General features: G+C 32.3%; 5 protein-coding genes across 8 annotated transcripts in view; 1 reads left to right on the top strand and 4 right to left on the bottom strand.

The window, feature by feature from the left end:
- LOC148238277 (roundabout homolog 2-like) overlaps positions 1–8,717 on the top strand; it is a 305,326-nt gene extending 296,609 nt beyond the window's left edge. The window contains exons 12-24 of one of the 4 annotated variants that reach the window (XM_088191016.1): positions 24–351; positions 2,743–2,858; positions 2,927–3,132; positions 3,200–3,360; positions 3,428–3,571; positions 3,638–3,807; positions 3,923–4,045; positions 5,361–5,998; positions 6,060–6,246; positions 6,309–6,491; positions 6,565–6,678; positions 6,736–7,135; positions 7,458–8,717. In XM_088191016.1, coding sequence (XP_088047142.1) covers positions 24–351; positions 2,743–2,858; positions 2,927–3,132; positions 3,200–3,360; positions 3,428–3,571; positions 3,638–3,807; positions 3,923–4,045; positions 5,361–5,998; positions 6,060–6,246; positions 6,309–6,491; positions 6,565–6,678; positions 6,736–7,135; positions 7,458–7,576 — 2,889 coding nt within the window. In that variant the 3' untranslated portion in view covers positions 7,577–8,717. The remainder of the gene's footprint in view (positions 1–23; positions 352–2,742; positions 2,859–2,926; positions 3,133–3,199; positions 3,361–3,427; positions 3,572–3,637; positions 3,808–3,922; positions 4,046–5,360; positions 5,999–6,059; positions 6,247–6,308; positions 6,492–6,564; positions 6,679–6,735; positions 7,136–7,457) is intronic. The other 3 variants (XM_088191025.1, XM_088191034.1, XM_088191044.1) reach the window with 3 other exon arrangements.
- Positions 1–22,281, bottom strand: part of agt (O-6-alkylguanine-DNA alkyltransferase) — a 595,014-nt gene that overhangs the window by 438,515 nt on the left and 134,218 nt on the right. The window lies entirely within an intron of this gene.
- On the bottom strand, positions 289–2,710 carry LOC148238278 (uncharacterized). The gene is made up of 8 exons (XM_088191245.1): positions 2,179–2,710; positions 1,949–2,117; positions 1,683–1,881; positions 1,060–1,219; positions 903–997; positions 695–832; positions 489–634; positions 289–423 (listed from the first exon to the last, which is right to left on the bottom strand). Exons 1-8 carry the CDS (start codon positions 2,247–2,249, stop codon positions 364–366), a joined length of 1,038 nt encoding a protein of 345 aa, XP_088047371.1. The 5' UTR covers positions 2,250–2,710; the 3' UTR covers positions 289–363.
- Ets97D (DNA-binding protein Ets97D) lies at positions 10,981–15,288 on the bottom strand. The gene is made up of 11 exons (XM_088183472.1): positions 15,187–15,288; positions 14,948–15,119; positions 14,759–14,875; positions 14,575–14,696; positions 14,295–14,508; positions 14,075–14,234; positions 13,885–14,010; positions 13,644–13,818; positions 11,584–11,728; positions 11,368–11,521; positions 10,981–11,298 (listed from the first exon to the last, which is right to left on the bottom strand). Exons 2-11 carry the CDS (start codon positions 15,117–15,119, stop codon positions 11,169–11,171), a joined length of 1,515 nt encoding a protein of 504 aa, XP_088039598.1. The 5' UTR covers positions 15,187–15,288; the 3' UTR covers positions 10,981–11,168.
- Positions 16,809–18,549, bottom strand: Zip102B (Zinc/iron regulated transporter-related protein 102B). The gene is made up of 6 exons (XM_088201389.1): positions 18,406–18,549; positions 18,115–18,316; positions 17,950–18,054; positions 17,749–17,887; positions 17,514–17,632; positions 16,809–17,453 (listed from the first exon to the last, which is right to left on the bottom strand). Exons 1-6 carry the CDS (start codon positions 18,499–18,501, stop codon positions 17,230–17,232), a joined length of 885 nt encoding a protein of 294 aa, XP_088057515.1. The 5' UTR covers positions 18,502–18,549; the 3' UTR covers positions 16,809–17,229.

Below are 22,281 nucleotides of genomic sequence, written 5' to 3' on the forward strand. Positions count from 1 at the left end.
ATCTAATATGTTTCATTTTATAGTTGCAAACCGATTACGATGAATATTTGGAAGGAATTTACATCCGATACAAGCAATTGGCTAATGAAGTTGAAGTTCAAAAGCAGCGCCACACAACTTCCATCGAGCTACAAAGCGAATCAACTTCAGAATCGATCATTATAGAAAATGCCACAATAAAAAGTAATAATGAAGAGTACCTGGTAGTTGCTGCTAGAAATGGAGGTTCTAGTAGTCACGTATTGCAAGGTTTAAAACCGAACGTTAGATACGACTTCTTCTTGGTGCCTTACTACAAAATGCTGCAAGGAAAACCGTCAAATGCTAAGATTGGGAAGACGTTGGAAGACGGTGAGTTATATTCTATTGTAATTGCTCTTGTGATGTTATTGTAATCAACTTCATATCTTCAAAATCCAACGCCTAATAAATTTAATATATACAATAATAATTAAAATTCCATATTATATACTATAATTTTTAAATACTTGTGGTCTAAGCTCATTAATAGCATATAAAGATGCGATGTAACCATATTTTAAAGTGTTTTTCAGATCACACTTATTATTAACGTCCAATGCATTCCAAATAATAGATCCTCGTTTACTCTGATTGTTCATCATCGTAATGAATTCTATAATTCACAAGGAAATAAATTTTATTTAGCAAAATACTTATAAATAAATATATTTACCTTTTAAATGGCCAACTCGTGGTACAGCGAAACTCATTGTCTTTTTCTCATAATAATCTAAATATTCGTAGACATCTTTCTCAAAATATTCGGACAATTCTTTAAGAACTCGTTGTTTAGTTGATTCTTCATCACAATCTATTATATATAAATTTGCATTATACATTTGATAATCTGATTTTTACTAAATAGTCTGATTTTTTCCTACTTGAGTAATCTGATTTCAAGTGTACGACGAGCTTCAATAAAATTTCTAGATTCGATTTAGCATCTAATTTAATATCATATCCACGCTTAACCTTTCTAAAAAGATATGTTAATGTTTTATTTTATTATTGCTTAAAGAATCGTGATAAAATTATTACCTTATAAATTTTCCAGGTATTATAATATTATCATTAATTTCGGAATTAATATTCCAAAATGATGGTGGATATGTAATCATAATTTTTCTTATGGAGTTGTATTGCATTTCTCTGATTAAACATAGAAAATCATCTTCCAAATCTTCATGGAATTTAATATCTAAAGTTTTCAAAAGAATTGTTATATTATAATAACACTGAAACCACAATTTTTTCGCCAACAGAATAATAATTCAAAGCTCAAAACTCAGCTATAAAATTGTTCAAACGTACTACACTTCTTAGTTTACTTTAATCGATCATAAAAATTAAAATAAAATTGATTTTTCAGTAAAATAAAAGAAATCTAAGTTTTTATTTATTTATGGAGATATAAACATGATGCATTGCATTAAAAGTTTGGTGGTGATTTGAGTAAAATTACAGCAGTGATACACCATTCTGTTTCAAAATGGCGACTATTTAAAAATTTAAATATATCACAATAGCTATATTAAAATAAAATGCTTTTTTCACACATTTTTTAAATATACAATAATTGACCTAATTATTGTTTCAATTTCAACGATAAATTTTCTCGTCTTTGTAGCAAAAATATTTTAAACAGTTTAAATTAATATCACCTTTAATATAGCATGGATGTAGAGCCATTATCAATATTTTACATTGAAATTTCCCACTAGTTTCACTATTTAAAACAAGTTTATCTTTCGAACCATTGATTTCCACTATATTTAAGGGAACGGATGTAAAATTTATATCAAATTCGCACACTTCAATTTTATAGTTATTTTTTAACCATAAAAAACACAATAGTGATATCTACAAAAACAATGTTGAATTATTAAATAATTATATATATTTTTTTGTAATATTCAAATTCACATACTTGATAAGGATTAAGATCACAAATATCTTGAACTAACTTATTTGCGACTATTCTTGATTCTAGAGAAGTAACATACGTTTCAATGTGTTCTTTCATTGTGATATCATCTAATGTGTAACCCAAATTTCTCAAGATATCCAATTCTTGTATCCACGATTCTAATTTGTTGCTAATTCAATAATAGTTTAATGTAAAAAAATACTTTTATTAATACTATTAAACAAACAAACCTTTTAATGAAATCGTTGAAAGTACAGTATCGATCAAAAATACAATCAATGGACGTTCTATTTTGATTCATTTTAGGATTATCAACTGTTTTTAAACCAATAATTTTATTGAATTCCTTTAAATATTTGCTTTCACTTGACTGTAATACGCTAAGTTACTATATGAAATATGAAATATGCAAAGCAATTTTAACTTACATCATAATGATTTAGATAATCTTTTTTTGAAAACTCCATTAATGATTCATTTTTATGGTTCAATGCTCTATTCTCTTTTTTAATTATTTGATTAGGATTTTGATCTATTAGTAATAAACTAACACTGTTACCTAATTTTTCTTTTATACAATGAGCCGCATAGAGACCTTAAAATTTGCTATATATTAATATATTATGTATGTAATATAATATTATGTATAAATACCTGATATTGTTTTTCCTAAAATTATTATATCTACACTATAAAAACTGTCCATTGGACTAAAATTTTGTGTAACATATGAAAATCAACTATGTAATGTTATATAAAAAAACAAAAATCTTATTTATATTATTTTATTTTAGTTCCATCTGCTCCTCCCGATAAAGTTCATATGGGAATGATCAACAACACATCGGCGTTCGTCCGATGGTCGCCTCCGCCCTTAGACCATCAAAATGGCATAATTTTAGGTTATAAGGTAAAGATACTAAAACATACTACAAAATAGTTAGAACATGACATTTATATGGCCAATTTTAACATCAGATTCAGATTAAATCGAATGCAACTGGAAAAATATTAGCTCAGATGTCTCTTAATGCAAGTACTACTTCGGTAGTCATTAATAATCTGAGTATTGGAGGAAGATATGGAGCGAGGGTCGCTGCTGCTTCGTCAAAAGGCACAGGACCGTTTAGTGCTTCAGCGACTCTTCTAATGGATCCTAATTTCATTGTGAATCAACAGATAAAGTAAGTCAATCATTCTTTGATAATTTTATGAACACAAATTGAACCATATTTTTAATTTATTTTATAGATCAGATCCTACACCGAACGGATCCGTATCTCAAATAGTAAGAGAGCCATGGTTTGTGAGTCTTTGCTTGTGTATCGGACTTATCGTTCTTGGAATCTCTGTGGCTATTATATATTTCAAAAGAAGACGCAGCACCGACAAACAATTAGGTCACTTCAATGGTAATTTTGCATTATTTATCTACGATAATAATATTTGAATACACTATTCAATATATTTATTGTTCAGTTCCAGTCGTGAGTGCTTCAGAAATTTGCGGCTTAAACAAAGATTCGTCCTTATGGTTGGAACGCGGTTGGAGAACAAGAGATACGACTCCGAGCAGACTCGATGATAAGGATTGCCAAACTAAACTATTACAAGGTTCATTAGGTATGCTTTATTACCAAAAAACAGACTTGATTCGGTGAAAAAAACTACAATTAGTAAAATTTGTAGGCTTGCAACATCCAACCGCTGATGGCAACAATTCTGAATATGCAGAAGTAAATCTGAGCACTTTTTATCAAGGAAACAACCCGCAAGGCAACGTCAATAGTAAGACTGCTCCGCCCGAACCATACGCTACCACGGCGTTGTGTGTACCGAACCAAGGACCAAGATCATTGGTAAGTTTATTTCTCTATCTATACTTTGTGTCTAATCTTCAATTTTGTTCATTTTCTCTTCCTCATCATATCATTTGACACCGGTATCTAGACATGTTACATTTTTTTCCAATAGGAACCTATGAATTCAGACGATTCATGCGTAAAATCTACCGTTAGTCCATCGTCATCAGATTACACTGACAATGAACTCCTCATTTCTTCTCACCAGCATTCCACTCATCATCTCATACCTGTGGTAAATTAATTTTCTTTCTTCTGTGTTTGTTTTATTTTATTTTTTATTTGTGTTTCTTCCCTTTTTTTCAAACAATCGTTGAGTTTCTTTATCCAATCTTATCTGTGTGTAATGAAGGGTATCGTAAGTATCATTATTTAGATATTGTCAATTAATTAAAGCAATTTATAAAGCTGTTTGGCAACACATTTACTCAGGGACGTCATTTGGGGGGAGGCAGATGGGGCATTTGTCCCTGCGTCATTTGATGAAATAATGAAATTAAAATATTATAAGAACAACCACTGACCAGCCCACTTTTGACCCCCCCCATCCCCTCCCCTGGAAAAAGCTGAAATGATATTCCTGCTTCTAAACCAAAAATTATCGAGTTATCGTACAAAGAAAATAGTTTCTAACAAGTGCAGTTCGTCCTTAAGGGCTGTGGGACTGCTTGATTAACGTATATTCAAACCAAATTTTGGTCAATAGGAGACGCAGAAACAATTATCACTTCTCAGAAGTAAAAAATTCACGTCAAAAGCAATATAATCGTGACGGCGCCATTGCAATGGAAATGCTTGGTACCGAGCATTTTCACTGTGACCTGCTACGGCACGGTTTTACTGCTTTTGACATAGATTTTTGACTTCTGAGAAGGGATAATTGTTTTTTGCGACCTCTTATTGGTCAAAATTTGGTTTCGATATGATTCATTTGATTCTCACTTACTGTTATAAAAAGTCTTAATACGTACGCTAGATAACCGAATGTTTCTACTGTGACGGAGGCGGCACGATTTTAATGCTTTTGACGTGGATTCTAAACAGGGATGTTATTTGAGGGGAGGGTGCAGGTGGGCGAATTTGCCACCCCTTTAATTTGGCCAGAAAAATCCATATCATTTAATGAAATACCATGAATCTTAATAAAAGCGAAACATTAAAAAAATGACCACTGACTGACCAACTTTTGTACCTGCTTTTGCTTGACTTGCTTCAAGAGCAACACACATGACCACGCTCTTCCGCAAATAACGGCTTAGCACGATATTATAATTTATTCATTTATATGCACTTTTGAGTATTAAATTAAGTCAATTACATCCAATAAATGATTCTTTGCTGAAAAAATATAAAGACACTGCTGAAATTTTTGTTGCGAAAATCCTGTTGTTGTGTTATTAAACTCGTTGCTCATCGATGTCTTAATAAACAATAAGTAAGCTGCTTAATAAACTCTGAAACTAGTACATCTAATATTATAGTGGATTATGAAACTCAACGACTCAAATTAACTATTGAATAGATTTTAATAAATTATTTAATGCTTGCAGAATCGAAATCAAAATCATATCAACGCTCCCACTTATCACGAAAGAATACCTCTCAATCACTACTCTGATCATCTTATCCAACAAACTGCACTTCCGTACGATAATCCAAAAATAGCGCAATACAGACAGCAAGGTTTTCCGTCACAAGAGAGAGGAAACTATTCGCAGCAAAACACGGGAACTTACAACTCGTCCAATTCGGGAAATTATGCGGATATTCAACATTCGGGCGGAGAGTATTCCAATTCGGACAGAGAAAACTTCGCGACACACGAGAATAATTGCTACGAAAGAGGAGTACAACCGAATTTCAACGGTTGCAATCCCAACCTAGGAAACTTCGTTTCTCATCCGAATTTGGAAATGCAAAGAAGCATTTTGGGTCGGGACACCCACAGGAATAACTTTAGCAACCCGAATTTAGAGAGCAGAGTATTCTTCTCTAACAAAAACATTCCGTATCATAACAACTTTGGTAACCATTATTCAGACAGCTCCGTCATTGACGGGAGTAAAGGAAGAGTAGAAATTCAAGATGCCGATGGATATAGAAAAGACGGCAGAAACTGCGGGATAAACCTGAGAGATATATTGCCTTCTCCACCTGAGCAACCGTACGGAAGTTGCGCTGACTATAGGTAAGATTTTTTTATATTTCAATAATTACAATGTATATAATATATTATTATTTTTTAATAGAATGAGGAGCGATCAATTATGCAGTCAAAATCCAAGCGGAAGCATCAACATCAGATCGAATCCGATTCCTTCATCTCCATCAGCAAATAAAAAGCAAACTATGGATCAATCGATGGAAGGAAGTCAAGGAGACAATCAACAGTTCAATTGCCGTTTCAATCCGCCACCATCAAACCAACCGCCACCTGTAAGTTAACTTAACCTCAAACACTCAGTTTTGAGATGATATAAACTCAAAAATATTTTTAGATTCCATCGTTCCCGCACAACTTTCAACCGGGTCTTCCGCATAATCAGATACATTCCAAACAGCATGTTCCTGAAGACATGTTCAGACACCACGGTAATAACACTTTTCAACAACCAAACGACAACTGCCACGAAGAAATTGAATACCAAGATATCTTAGAACCGCAAGACTGTATATCTCAGGTATGTGTTACTTGTTTTAGTTTAACTATAAAGATAAAGATGTATGTTAACTATTTGATTATAATAATTTCAGGATTGTACTTCATCGAATCTCGGAGTCGAAAGTGAAAATTGCTTTAGTTATAACGAATGCGATTGTAGCTGCTCTGGAAGCGATATAACGAGCAGCTGCGGCGGTGGAGATCAAGTTAGTATATATATTTTAAATTAGTATCATGTAGTTATAATATTAATATATTTTCAGTATCCTTGTCCATCACCGGAAATGTGCTCACAACAGAATCCTACTCCAGTGCCATATAAAACCGAGCAGTTTCCTCCTCCGGACGTAGCGTCTCATAACGGATTTTCTTCGCAAAATCCTCAAAACGGCACTAATCCGAATCCTAATGGATTCAAAGCAGGCAGATCTCCAAACCAAACACAAAGGAGGCCATACAGTCCCGATTATTCGACGGACTCGAGCTATTTCGACAACGAGTTTAATAATAGGAATAATAGCGGTGGCGGCAGAGGTAGAAGTCCAGGTTTCGGCTCTGGAAGAGGCAGTAGAGGCAGCGGAAAAAGTCATAGGTCTAGATCGAAGAGCTCGGAGCGCAAGAGCTATTCGTCTTCGAACGAAAAGAAGGGAAATAAATGTACAGGTAAGAAACATATTTTTCAGTAAATCATTACTTTTATTACTATTGTACAATATAAAAGCCTTTACAAGGGCCACAGATGCAAACAAAATTGGTTGTATGCATTATTGTTCGATAATTAAATTTTAGCGATAATGATCAGCAATACAGTAAATGCACGATCGCGATCTGTAGTAGAAGAAAGTTCTTTCAGCTGTGCTTTTTGTATAGGCTTTTATAAGTGATTTTAGAGGATGAGAACAGAAAAAGATATATGACAGTACAATTTCCATATCAATGTGCTTCAGATAATTGTTAATGCTAATAAATTTATATAATTTTATAGATAAAACTAGACAAAATCATCCTTCAAACAACATGCAGATGACAAACTCAAGTTCCAACCACAGCCAAATAGCGACCACTCAAGGATATATCCAAGGAAGTCCTATTACTAAAATGTAATGTAATAAAAAACATTTAGATATAAGTATCTACTCGTAGTAATATTTGTTATCGAATTGTATTCTCAAAAATTGTATTATAATGTAAATAGTTTTTTAATATAATGTATTCTGTGATAAATGATTAACAGAAGTTTGATAAGCAATAATTAGTATGAATTTAAAATCGATTTAGCGAAACTAACTGCAGTATTGCAAACAAATCCTAACGTAATTTTCTCTCTAGTGTATATGAAATAACCTCTTTGTCACTTGTACAGTTAATTATACAGTTATTATTTATGTGTAAAGAAAAGACTTAAGGCTGATATTATCCAACTTTAATGCTTGTAAAGTTGTTTGAGCCAAAACGATAGTTGTCGATTATCGCGATGCGATGATGCCACTCTTATCGCGTTTTCCAGTCATTTTATTTATTTATTGTACATATTTTATAATAGGGATGTCAGAATGCACGATCATTAGTCATTGTTATAATTTGTTTATTATATTAAATACAGCTTTATTGTGAATATTATAATTTTGTTATTTCATATCTTTTCTATGTTAGCTTATCGTTATTAAAATATATTCAAATCAGTTAATAACATGTATTATTAATTATATTTCGCCATAATTAACATAAAACTATTTATTTTTCATTATGTATCATATTTTAAACATATTCGTTAGTCAGGTTATTTGTGAACGTACATATATATTTATATCGAATCAATTCTCAACAAATCGTGACATTTTCTATGGTTTTATGTTAATTCTTCTTGCGGTCTCTGTTTTGAAATTACGATTTCAAAACATAAACTATTGGCTATATATAGATTATCAAATATTTACCATTGTTATAGTGCAATTTTTAATTTGAACGTAGAACGATTTATAAAATTAAAACCTTTTAGTAGTTCACCGGATTTTATATAATACGACTCATTTGAAATCATATCGCAAACTTTTGTAGACGTTATTGCATTTATCGTTTGAAGTAACTGTGTAAAAATAGGCGTAAGTTTTTTTTATACGTTTATAAAAATATTTTATCCCGGGATGTTTGTAAATTTGCGTAATGTGCAAATAGTTGAAATCGAAAAATGATGTAAAACGATTAAAACATATCGAAGAATTAAACGTGATGTTGATCTAGTGAATGTGTGTTTCATTTTTAATCATGTCCAAATCCTTCTTATTCTAAATCTAAAAGTATAATATGAAATTGTACACGAGTGAAATTGTTTTTTGGAACAGCAAACACTGTCATGCAGACTTTTGAAACTTTAATTACCGCAACAAAAACTAAGTCACAAGGAATTATTCTTTTTTTAATGATCTTTTAGACAGACGTCAAACTCTTTTGTCATTATCGGATGGTTGCCATCCAAATGGCCACTCGTAACATATACACTTGTTTCATTTAGGGGATTGTACAAGAGCGGGACTTAACAATACACCATTGCTCTAAAATTACTTATAAAAGACTTGACCAGGAACTAGGAGAGCACCTCTTGACTCGGCTGATCACGAGCAACCAGAGACTAGAGAGACTCGCCACCTTTTTTGCACATTACTCTACATAGAAGTTTCGATTATGGATTAGCCTGGAATCTTCTTCATTTAATACAGCCGCCCGATACTGACACATGCATTTAATCATAATTAACCTTTTGAGTAGTTAATTGATACACATATGATAATTTATAATTATACACTTGGGAGTGAATTTTTAACGTATTTTTCTATAATCATTTCTGTTGTTATTTATTTATTATATTTTTCATTTATAGTAAATTATAGAAAAAAAATAGTGATTCTCAACGTTTTACTACTTTGATTTATTTTACATATTTTTATATTATTCGGCTTTTATGGATTTTTAAATTTTTTATTCAGGGGCTCTTAATATATTTTCTTTAAATTAATATAAAATAATTTGTATGTTAATTTATATTTAACTCTTTAATTTATTGGTATTATTTAATATAGAAATCGTTCACCAAATCAAATTAAAATATTTTATATACTTCATGTAATTTCTTCAGTTATATATGTAAATATAATATTATATATAACTATCGACCACTATACATGTCAAAGGGTTTATAAATAAATCCAGAAAAGATTTTTGAGATATTTCTATATTAGGGGATTTAGTTATTATATTTTCTATATCCAAATACCGCTTTATTAAGAACTTTGTGTTCTCGTAGAAAGTTATACATTACCGAGCATTTCTTCAATTACTGAAGGATACAATTCTCTAGTGTAGACAATCCATATTTTCTTAAGAATTTCCAGTATTGGTTTACAAAATATCCTCGAGAAACTTCTCTTGTCGGTTTCAGTGAGAACCCTTATATTACAATATTCATTCAGCTTCTTAATACGCAGTCATTGCTGATCTGCCTTATTCGAATTCATATCATTTAATTTTAGTATCGTTGTCCTATTTTTTATTATATTATTGTTATTTTTTTACTATTGTGAAGCATTAGGATAATCTGTTAAGTCATTGTGGTATCATTGCTGTTTTGAACAGGCTTAACATGAAATTGACTTCTTGAAGTATAGCTCACTTTATATAGAAACGTGGAAAAAATATATTATATTTACGCTTCTATATTTGTAGTTATCGGCGGGTCCGGTTGACGATCTGTGGTAGGACGTTTGTACAGTGAACTGTACAAAGTGGCCCTTATAAAATCTTCCGGTATGTTCTTGACGCGTGTTGACTGGGATCCTTCGACAGTCGTCGATATTAATCCTCGAGCACGTGTCCTGGAGATGGTTGCTCAGACAGGAGGCGAAGTGTAGAATCCGAGTAGTCAAGTTGAGCGGCGAGTGTAGTCCAGTGAGTTGCTGAGTCAGAAGTCCAGAGTCGAATGTTTGTGAGCTTTTTGGCACCGCCTTATAATCCCGGTCAGGTGCGCAACAGTAGCTTGCGGTGGCGGGGGTGTGGTGTAGTTATACAACGCCGCTTAGTTCCGGTGCACGGCTCAGCGGGACTTCACTTTCACTTATGCTGCGTCACGGACGGTCGTCTCGGGATCCCCATCCCCACTCCGCGCGTAGCTCGCGGTGGCGGGGATGCGGTGTTATGGTATGACGCCGCTTAGTTCGGATGCATGGCTCAGCGGAACTTCACTTTCACTTACGCTGCGTCACGGACGGTCGTCTCGGGGTCCCCATACCAATAATGCATATTTTGTCTATTACAAATAAAGCAATGTTCTTCATAGATTTTATTACAAAAAAAAATATATATATATATTTTTTTACACATGTCTATATATACATACATACATAAGATTATATACAAATTAATTCTAATATAATTTTGTTTAAAAAAAATATTTTTTTAATAACAGTTATAAAATATGTTAATAGATGCTCTTTAATTAATTATTTATGAGTTGATTTGTTTAGAAAATATAAAAAATATTACTTTAGCGTATAAAAGTATTAAAAGAAGGCTCTTTGTGATTATTTAGCTATTTAGTAGTTCGGTGGATTGTTATCTTTTATCAATTAGCATTGTTTCAATAGAACTTAATTAATTTAAACAATATATCTTACGAAATAATACTCTGTTTATGCAATAGCAATCACAAAGTTTGAAAAGGGTCATCGTCTTTCAAGTTTTTATAAGGATTGCCGTCGTTTACTAGCCTTGCCAGATCTTTAGCGTCGTAACCGATTAACTGTTTCAAATCGCACACGAATCTATAGACAAACCTAAGAAAAGAAGCAGTTGATATTAAATCAAAAACAATATACAATATAACGGTCCAAAATATAAAATACCGTCTATTGTGAACTTTTGCTATCATATCGCCGTCGTAATAATACCGTAAAGCCCTAGATAATTTCTCGTAATTCATAGTCGGTTTATGTTTACGTAGACCCCAAAGCTTCGCCACTTTCTCCGGTTCTTGTAACTTAAACTCGCCATCGCTTCCTATAAAGATTGATAAGCGAAGCTTACACTGTTAACATGTTTTCAATATTCATTTTACTCACCGATCCAACGTATCACGTCCGTATGTTCGGTGCTCGTCAATAACTCTAATAAAAACTGCCACAATTGTATCTGGCCGTTAGTACCCGTCCTAGAGTAGAGGCCCGTGTAGTACGGAAGCATTTTACTCTCCATTACGATCTGTTGCTGTAATTTTACAGATTGTTGTTGATGGAAGTTTAAATACATCAATACATAAATTGGTAATGGGCTGATCATTAAATCTTTACAGTAGGTAGGTCGTATTTTTAATTCAATATAATATTAAAGATGACATTCTAAGAAGAATAACAATGAATAAAATTTAAGTATCACAATTATATGTATTTTTAAACCATAAAAAGACAAATAATAGACTCGTTAAACCCATAAGACTTAAGATATGCTATAGAATTGCTGTCTCATTTTCTGAATATTGTCAGTTAAATTACAAATAAACCTTTTGCTTTAACTGGTTTATAATTGCATTTTTAGTTTAAGTTTCTTTTTTTAAATTAACTTGTTTTATACGATTTATTGTTATCAGTGCTTTTTATTTATATTTTTATGAAGAAATACATTTTTTGAAACATTTATTGTAATTTTTTTAGACAATAAAAAAAGGGATTTTGGAACCGTTTTGCTCTTTTATTTGTTTTAGAGATTTTTTAAAAAGATATAAATATTTTTTTTTAGTAAAATCGCTACAAAATAATATTTTATATTATTATATTATTACTGTAGCAATTTACAATTATCAAATTGCACAGTCAGAAACTCAACTAAAATAAGTACAAAAGTAAAATGTTTATCTATCAATTAAACCTTTATTGAAAAAAAGTAAATTTTACATATAAATTGAGTTTCTGAACTAATAGATTTATGACCCTGAGTTTTTGCGGCGTATCAAACAAAAGAGCAGTTATGCATATCTATGTGGATGTTAGATATACATACGTGTATAAAAAAATATTTTTTTTAAAAGAGTAAAATGATATTTTTTTAATTAAAATTTTTAGAAAAAAAAATAATCAAACACAAAATTATATTTTTTGTATCGGTTTTTGTAGCAAAAATTTCCTTTTTTACACTTTTACAATTATAGTGCACAGCTCTAGACACAAATGTAGTCAATACAAATAACACTAAACATCTTAGTATGTTTCATAAACCACAATAAAAATGATTTTGGCAAAGAAAAAAGTTGAAAAACAATGTTGAAACTTTAGAAAACAATGTGCAATTTTACATATAAATTGAATAATCTTATCTTTATGGCAAAAGTTAAATTTTAAAAAGCTGATTTTTTTATTTAACGTTTTTGGTATGTCGGTGTATACATTATTGAAATCTTTTATGCAAACATGTTTTACGTTTAGTTATTATACATGATTTTTCAATTAGCTGCGGCTTTTAATTGTGTTAATCTTATCTCTGTGATAACAATTTTATACATCGTGTTTTACTGTATTACGGATTTTTATTAAAGACCAAATATTGAACTTTAAAACATTTTTACAGTTTTTTCCAGAAAAAAATAGCAGACTATTTTGAAACAAGATGGTGGACCAGGCTCGTTATGATAAGACATTTAGAAATGTTGGATAGAAATTTGAAAAAACTACAATACTCAAAAAATTAAAAAAAAAAAGATTGATCAAATCCAAAAAACCAAATTCTCATTTAAAAAAAAAATGTTGAAGCAATATTATCATACATACAAGTAATAATGAATTAGCATTGAATTTTAAGCATAAATGGAGTAATCTTATTTTTATAACAAAATTTTTACTAAAATATTTCAAGATAAAAATTTATAAAATTATTTTATTTTTAAATTTTATTATTATTAATTTTTATTTAATATGTTATGGGACATTTTCCTGTTTTTTGAACAGTCTGTATTTTACAACAAAATGGAGTAAAGACTATATTACGAATCAAAATAACAATCGATCATAAAAAGCAAAAAATTTTACAAATTTAAAAAAAATTTAAAGAATGTCTCGAAAAAATGTCTAAATATACCAAATTCTTTGATCACATTACCATAACAGAAAAAGTGAGTATACTATATACTAACCGAGAGCTTTGCTTTTTTTCTGTTGACCGGCATTATTTCATCTTCCGGCAATTCTATCGAATCGTCGCTTGGCTTTTGATTTTCGTCGTTTTGAATCACAGCTATGAACTTACACTTTCTCAGCAGTTCTAAATGCGTCCAAAACAGAGATATCGGATCCGACGGACATTTTGCCCTAAAATTATTGTTCATCACAAATGAAGCTCGCAATGAATATCACGCCAAGAAAATAAACGATTACCTGAACTGTTCTATCGTCAAAGAGCACAACTCTTCGCCGGTTATGCACCAATCGCTCAGCTTGATTCCGGTGAGATTAAAATGTCTAACGGCCCATTGAATCCAATATTTAACTTGCGGAATAGTCCTTTACGATTGAATACGTTAATAAAACCATTAAGAGTTAATCTAATTTATAAAATGACGTGTACCAAGAGCGAGGATCTTCGGGGATACCCAAACGCCGCTGATCGGCCGCAAACTGAGCGTCCACCGTCCATTTGACACAATTTGACATTTTTTTGTCGGAAGATTCGGCTTCGGTATTTTTTGATACTTTTGTTAATAAATTATTTAAAACTTCCGCGTTGTCTGAAATGAACGGTTTTAATAACGCGTTTTATAGACTCGTTTATAAGCGTATAAACTAACCTAAGCCTATCGGTATGGTGTTGCTGGTGGAACCGTCGTCGTCGTCTAATGAATTTTCATCATACGGTGCGACGTCTTCGACGTGTTCTTCTTCGGGAGGTTTTAAAATATCTACTATATTTATTCTTTTCATCAACGGTTTGATATGTATGTTGAATTGCACCGGTCCCTCTCCGCGGATGCATTGGTCTGCTAAATTTTTGTGGCTCTCGAGCTGTAACATTTTTCAGCTACAACATGTAAAATTAAAAATACGACAAATTAATAATTAAATTTTTACCTTCTTAGAATCCTGCAACCAAAATTCGTAATCGTCCAAACAAATACTTATTCTATCCTCCAACATTCTCAATAACTGGGATAATCTCGTTCGAATGTCCATCGTCTGCGATATAATAATACCTAAATACGAAAAGCGATCGTCAGTCGCAACAAATAATTAGTAAAACGGCGAAAATCCATACCTTCGGGTCCGTAAAGATTGGTCGATTCGTTTAAGCCGTGATCGCCGACTCCAGCCGACACTTCCGAAAACACTTCTTGCAGTCCTTCGTTTTGCGATTGGAGACTTTGCATCAGCGCTAATCGGACCCAACGATTATATGAGCTACGGTCTAACTGACATAATATCTAAACATAAACATAATTCTTACACAAATCTGAATCGGCGTCGAACTGCGATATCATACAGTTAGATTCGTCCTCGTTGAGACTCTCGTTGGCGTCCGAATGGTCTTCGGACTCCAGATGGCAGACGGTCACTTGAAAGTCTTTCGGGTCGAGTATTTCCATCTTTACGCGGTTGCGGTTGGGATTGCTTTTCATCTGGCCGAAAGACAAATGAACATCAAATATCGCCTAAGTTGGTATCGGTGTGTAAAGATGTATTTACCGCCTTAAATTAACGCCATTAGAATGACATTTCGGCTTTGACGTTTGTATCAAAATGGCGACGACAAACAGCGACCAGTGTTGCAACTCTAAAAAACTCGCGTTACCTACCTACCTACAATATATAAACATGCAAAAATTTATATTCATAAATATCGCTTTAAGTATTCATAATTGAGGTAATTAATTGAAACTCAATTACTGAAAATACAAAAAATCAGGAACTAAAATGGAGGCCCGGTCAGTAACTTTTTATTTAGAGAAAGAGAGAGAGAGAGGGATAAGAGCGGCATCGTCGAGATCATTGCCAATGATTACAAATCATTTTAACATTAATTAATAAAATAGTATGTATACACAAAAATAGATTTTTGACTTCTGAGAAGTGATAATTGATTTTTACGCTCTTCTATTAGTCAAAATTCGGTATACATATATTCTTCATTCGATTCTCACGTATTGCAAGTTGTTATTTATTTTAAAAACAATTAGATTACCCGAAATATGGATATTAGGCAAAAGGATCACAACGACTGTAAAATAAACAATAGTATTTTTAAAATATTTTCCATGTTTTAAATTAAGTCGTCTACCATTTGTATTAAGTGACAGCAGTTTCAGATGAAATTGGAGATAACAAACACAAACAATAAAAATGGTTGAGTATGACTGAGGTAGACTCGAAGTGAAAATTTGCAACATCTTACAATATTTCCTATTGTAGGTACGAAAAACGTCGAAGGTATACCATAAGTATTAAGATCGCATGTCACGCAGTTATTTGAGTTCTAGCTTTAACTTAATATATTTCCCAGTACTTTTATTTTGGAAGCCCTGTGATACGTTTCTTTGTCATCTCACAGAAGCGTTTATATAATTAAACACTTCTGGAAATTGCTCAAAGGCATCGTAGACAATCCTTCGGTGCTCGAGCAGCTTCAAACGTGGGCTCAAGAATGTGGTTATAGTTCTCGGTCGCGTCCACTGTTCTCGCCTGTAGTCTAGAACTGGAACACTTGCCAACTATTCTCTGGCAAAGGCCGTTCGTCCGCCCAATACTGTGCATAGAGATATTGACATTTTCTTGTGCACATATGGAGTTTTGGTTCAATTCGTGTGGGACAATTTTGTTTTTATTTTGTTTAAGTTCTTTTATTTTGTTCTTTTATTTTGTTTTCATGTTTTTACTTATATGTATGTGTGTGTGCGTATATGAATTTGTATTTATATATATTTTAAAAATTGTAATATATTTAATACTTTTGGCAATCATCAGGTCATGATGATCATAATTTAAAAAAAAATTACAAAGAGCTCAGACGTAACAAAAGTTAAATCAGAATAATTATATTTTAATTAAACTATTCTCAAATTAAACCTAAGTGATAATAATAGCTTGTGTTTCAACATTTACTATACTTCTCTCACACCTGAACGAAAAACGAAGATGGTATACTTATTAAGATTGCACACCGCACGGAGCATACATGTAAATATTCCATTATTTTCACAGCTATATATCACGTATCAAACAAATACATTGACATTATTTAATTTTAATAACTTTATTGATAAGATTAATTTATTTACACAGGTGAATATATAATACATTAAAAAAAGTTATTGAAAATACTAACAATAAAATTTTATTTTAGATTTTACACATATGAAACAATCACAGTATGTTAAAAACGTCCTAAATATAAACATTAAATATCGATAGTGAAAATTTAAAACACACGTATCAACTAAATAATTTCACTGTTCAATAAACAAAACTGCAATAAAAATAGAGTAAATATAAATATAAATAAATGCACATTTTATTTTATATTTAATTTCATTCTCTTAGATTACTTATATGAAAAGGTTTACAACAAAAATCACATTACTTATCGAGTAACAGGGCATGACATAATTAGAGCGTCTTGGCACTGCGTTTGTGAAAATTTGAAACTCGCGTCGAATACTCGTCGAAAATCACATGAAATTTACAACATTTAGCTATATTTATATAATACAATAATAAAAAAGCACACGGAGCTCAATGATGATGTCCGGCGGAAAGCAACAACGGCAGGAAAGTACCTATGACTAACATTACGAACTCGGAGCCCTTCAGAGACGCTTTGGCGTGATGAGCTATGGGCGGTTGACCCTCGGAAGTGGGCAAAGAGTGCCAATGTTGGTTTTCTTGCATCAGCTCGGGCAGCACGTGAACTGTGGCAACGTAAAGGAATGTACCGGCGGAGAACAACATCACTATACCTACAACGATAAAAATGAATAAGGTATTTTTATTTTTTTATTAATGGATTTATTGTTAACCTGTTGCGTTGACTGAACTCAGAGTCTCTTTTCCTTCTTGTCCGATTCCGAAATAAGTGAGGATCGTTAAAAGCGGAGCAGCACACGAAAACACTAATAAGTACTTCCTTATTCTATTTCTGTAACATAATAAGATATAAATATTAGGTATTTCGCTTATCAAAATAAAAATAACCGTAGCTAATCGTCGATTATGAACGGCTATAAAATTTCAACGTTTAATAATTATTTTTACCGTTCTATTCCCTTATGCATTAGGAAGGTCACGAGGCCGAAAGCGGCCGGGGCTTTGTGTAACATTATTGCTAAGAATACGATTATTTCAACGTCAGCGTGAGATGTGGTCGCCGCCGCGCCCAACGCGATACCGTCGGCTGTAATGCAAATCAACGGTCAAATTAAACAGCAAGTCATAATAGAGCCTCGCAAACGTTACCTGCAGCGTGAACGACTAAACCTATCATCGCCGTTATATTATTTTCACCTAATATATCGTTCATGTTGGAAGATATCTGATCGACCAACAGCATAAACACGAAACCTGCAATAACGATAGAATAAAAACGAGCGTTTACAGTGGACGTTGTATTTATACAATTACCTAAAACTAATGCTATTCCGATTACGGTGTGAAGATTCGAGTGAGCGGACTCTTCGGTGTGATTGTGAACGGCGGCCGACGAGCTGACGGTGGCTTGGTGCGGCTCCGGTAATAGTGCATTTATACCTTCGGGGATTACGACAGCCAAAGCGGTGCCAACGAGGAGACCGGCTCCTAATACTGTTACTTTTTTTAATTTCTCCTGTAATATATAACAAAATTAGTGAATTAGTGAACTAGGTGAAAGGTGCAGTGTAGATTACCGGTTTGAAAGATAGAAAGTAGGCGTACCTCGGACATGGAGACGTTGAGGGGTATGCTGCCGGATAGGTAGGAGCCCCCCAGCATGACCGCAGCCAGCAGGAGCAAAACGGCAGTCTCTTCCATGTCGACTACAGCTCACGTCATGCCGTCCCCGACTGACAACTCGACAATGTTGTGTTTGAGACACGTTGGCCGTAACGCGGCGTTTCGCGTCCATACAAATCTGTACTGATAAAATCGCATCTTATTTTATTTATTATAATTAAAATAAAAACCGAACCAATATTTCATATATTCATTCTAAAAAATATTTTCATTTATCATCAGCTGAATGATGTTGATTTCTGAGCAACGATTAAATAAAGACAGCGGCAAACTTCAAATTTTGCCCCCTCTTCCATTAAAAAAACTTATTTTTTCAATACTTTTGTTTTATTATTTAGTTTATGTATATATTATACATTAATTAAAATATCTTCATTGACTAACGATCTGCCCGGTGTCATTTTTGAATAAATATAGACCAATAATTCGACCAGGCCCTAGACACAAAACAGTGACATTTTGTTTATGTAATGGCGTTACAATAATGGCTTGTGGATTATCTTCACTCCAAATGCGGCAATTTTGCTTATTGACGTAGCCATTCAACCAAAAATAAGCATCATAGCTGAACGAAATGTTCTGGTGAAAATGAGGAGCAAGAGCAATCTCGTTTTCGGCCCGTTCACCGAACGTACAACGCACAAGAAAGTCTAGCGGCTTCAATTCTTGAACGAGCTGGATCTTGTAAGTCCGTAAACCAAGATCTATCCGCAAAATTTTCCATAAAATGGATGGACACGGCTCAAGTTGCTGTGCACGATGGCGAATCGACTCATTCGGGTCCTCCTCAATACTACGCTCTACAGCAAAAACAACTTACGACGTCTCTGCGGATGTGTATTATCAATTAGAGTATGCGTGGTGCGAAAACAATTCATGATTATTCGAACTACTATTGACGGAATGGAGGGAAAAAGTAAGTATGTCGAGTTGTCCCAAGACTAGAATTTATTATATGCCCTGTGTCCAATGTTCAAATTGGAGAGCTCAAGTAGAAGTTATTCGCGTGTTGTCGAAAGCAAGTCTCAAACGATAATTATTAATTTGAGCGCTGTGTATCCGATTTAATACACATGGCTAGGAGTGTAATTCGATTAGCTCGTTCACTTGCTAAACTTTTGTGATCGTTGCATTGTAGTTTAAACATCTTTAAAACCATCGTTAAAATTTTACGATCCGTTTTTTTAACCCAAAGTACTGTTATTTGTTATACGATAATGTTGAATGATATTAACTTGTAGGAAGTCTCGAATGAATATGTTGCGACCTCTCCCTTTTGGAGATGGCCGTCTTTTCTTCTCGAAGGACCACCATCTCTCGACGGAATTAAACACCTCTAACCATAGAAATGCTTTATTATCAGAGTTTACATCCTCAGAATCCTTGCTGACGCACGACCATACGCCGTGACAGCTGAGGCGCCTTCGGGTTATTTATACACCAAAAAACCACGCACGGCCATAACACACTTTTATTCGGCCATGCATAAATATATGTAAAATTGTCGGAACATTATATGTGATACTTTTAGTTTATTTCGTCAATTGTCACGTACGGTACGCACTGGCCGATATAAAAATAAATGATAAATGGATTTATGACTCAATTAATGCATAAAAAATGTTGGTTTTACGGTCAATGTGGGATGAAGCAAACTTTAAAACTATATTTACTACGCGATCTATTTAATCGCAAGAAGAAAAATCATAAAATTTTCTTAAAATTAATACATTTATTAAAGAAAATAAAGCGCAATATTTGCCCACGTTTTTTTTTATATATAGAAAAATATTACAATAAAAACCAGAATTAAGTCAATTCCCACCGCAAAATATAATTATCGAATCACGTCACAAGTGAAACAAAAAGTGTAGCGATTGGCGTAATTATCTTATTAGCAACTTACGATTTGTAAACAGACCTCAAAGCTTTTAATTATCAATATTTTATCATTTCGTTTTTGTTAAAAATTTAATATTTTATTAAAAAAAATAAGCGTGCTATAAATTACTTATTTTTTTTAAAGAAAATGTATAATTTCAAGTTATCATTATTATAACAATATAACTTTGCTCTCGCACCGGAAAATTGCTTATTTTATTGGAGATTTTTTTTGATAAAGAAACTCCAATAAAATATTGAAGCTTGAATAATATTGTTCTGTCGTGCTAATACAAATTTAGACTATAATAATAAATAAACCAAATATCTTACTTTACAATTATATTAAGAAAATTATTTACTTGTATGATTTAATATACTATTACCTCTCACCATTTGATATATGTTATATCTATCTTAATCGGGATTTGATATATCTCTTTCGAGATTTGATATGATATCTCAATCAAGATATGACAAGTCATTTTTTTATAAAACGCTGCTGAGAATATTAATCAAAAATAAAATCGTATTTTTTTTTAATAATAGTAGTGGTTTTTAATATACTTATGACAAGAATTTATTTTCCATAGTAAGTTATGTTCTTATACATTTTTTGTTGTAGTAAATTTAAATATTATTACAGTAGTCGTCAAGGTATTTTTTTACGATGAAATTCCTTTTTCAATTTGACTATAAAAAATTAAGTTCACTGTACTTTTTTTTTAACTATTGTTAAATAAATTAGCATAAAATAGCAAAAAAAAGTTTTCGTTGAATTTCAATAAACCTTGATAATAAGATATATTGAATGTTGAAAATATTTTTAAATGTATTATTTTTTCTTATGTATACTATATATATTTTTTATTCTAGTCATCATAATTAAAAATATTGAACAGTATTTAATTTTTACACTATACTCAAAATGTATGTTGTGACTTATCTGCTATTGATTCTAGACATCATAAATAATGTGTACTTAATCATAATATATTTTTTCACTACATGCGTTGATAAGAATTTTGATTATTTCTTGTACGTACAGTTAGTCATTGAATATGCAATTGAAAAAAACACAGAAATTTAAAATATTGAATTGTAATCATTATATATTTACATTAAACCTGATACTAACGCGTAAATGGCATTGTTTTTTGCTGTTACAATACAATTAGTTTTTACTATTGAATTTTAAAGTTTACAATTTGAATGAATCAACAAATCAAGCATTGCTATTTTACAACACGTTTATTTTACAATTTATTAAATGAAACACAAATTGTAATTCACTCATTCCGCGAACGATGACTATGAAAATGATAAAACATTTATAATCATCACCAATTCCTTTTAGTATTTTGGGTGTACAAATATCAATACGCGGATGAATCGTTCGTGCCGTAGCTATATGTCGTCTCGAAGCTCAAACTAACTCCCAGTGGCTCGAGGTGACGACTGAGCTGAACCACAAATCTGACGACTGAAGTGGAAAAACTGCTTGGCTTGATCGCTGATGTTGATCCAATTGCATGGTTGACGTCAACATTGAAAGATCGACCGCCGTACATGTACGGCGATACTCCTCAAAGGGTTAAACAACACAGGTAGTCGTTTTTTTCTCTCAATATACCCGAGTGACTAGTGCGTCTTTATTTTGTTTCGAAATGCGAGACAATAAGACGCTTCTTCTCAACAAAAAAATGCTTTCAGGCATTTAAAATACATTTTTCGGGTGTCTACTATGGCCGAAATTTACAGAATTTTTTGGAACGACCCACTTTTTATTATCGTTTGAAGCTTATCTCAAAAACAGGTGTGCTTCGTACATTTTCGTGAAATTCGTGTTATGTCTAATAAATATTTATTTCAATTAGTTTAATAATTCGATGGCAGTTGATTAATTTCTAGTTATTT

The sequence above is a fragment of the Plectrocnemia conspersa genome, unplaced genomic scaffold (genome assembly GCF_051122295.1).
Source record: "Plectrocnemia conspersa isolate PC_06_02 unplaced genomic scaffold, ASM5112229v1 ptg000001l, whole genome shotgun sequence".
Classification (NCBI taxonomy): Eukaryota; Metazoa; Arthropoda; class Insecta; order Trichoptera; family Polycentropodidae; genus Plectrocnemia; species Plectrocnemia conspersa.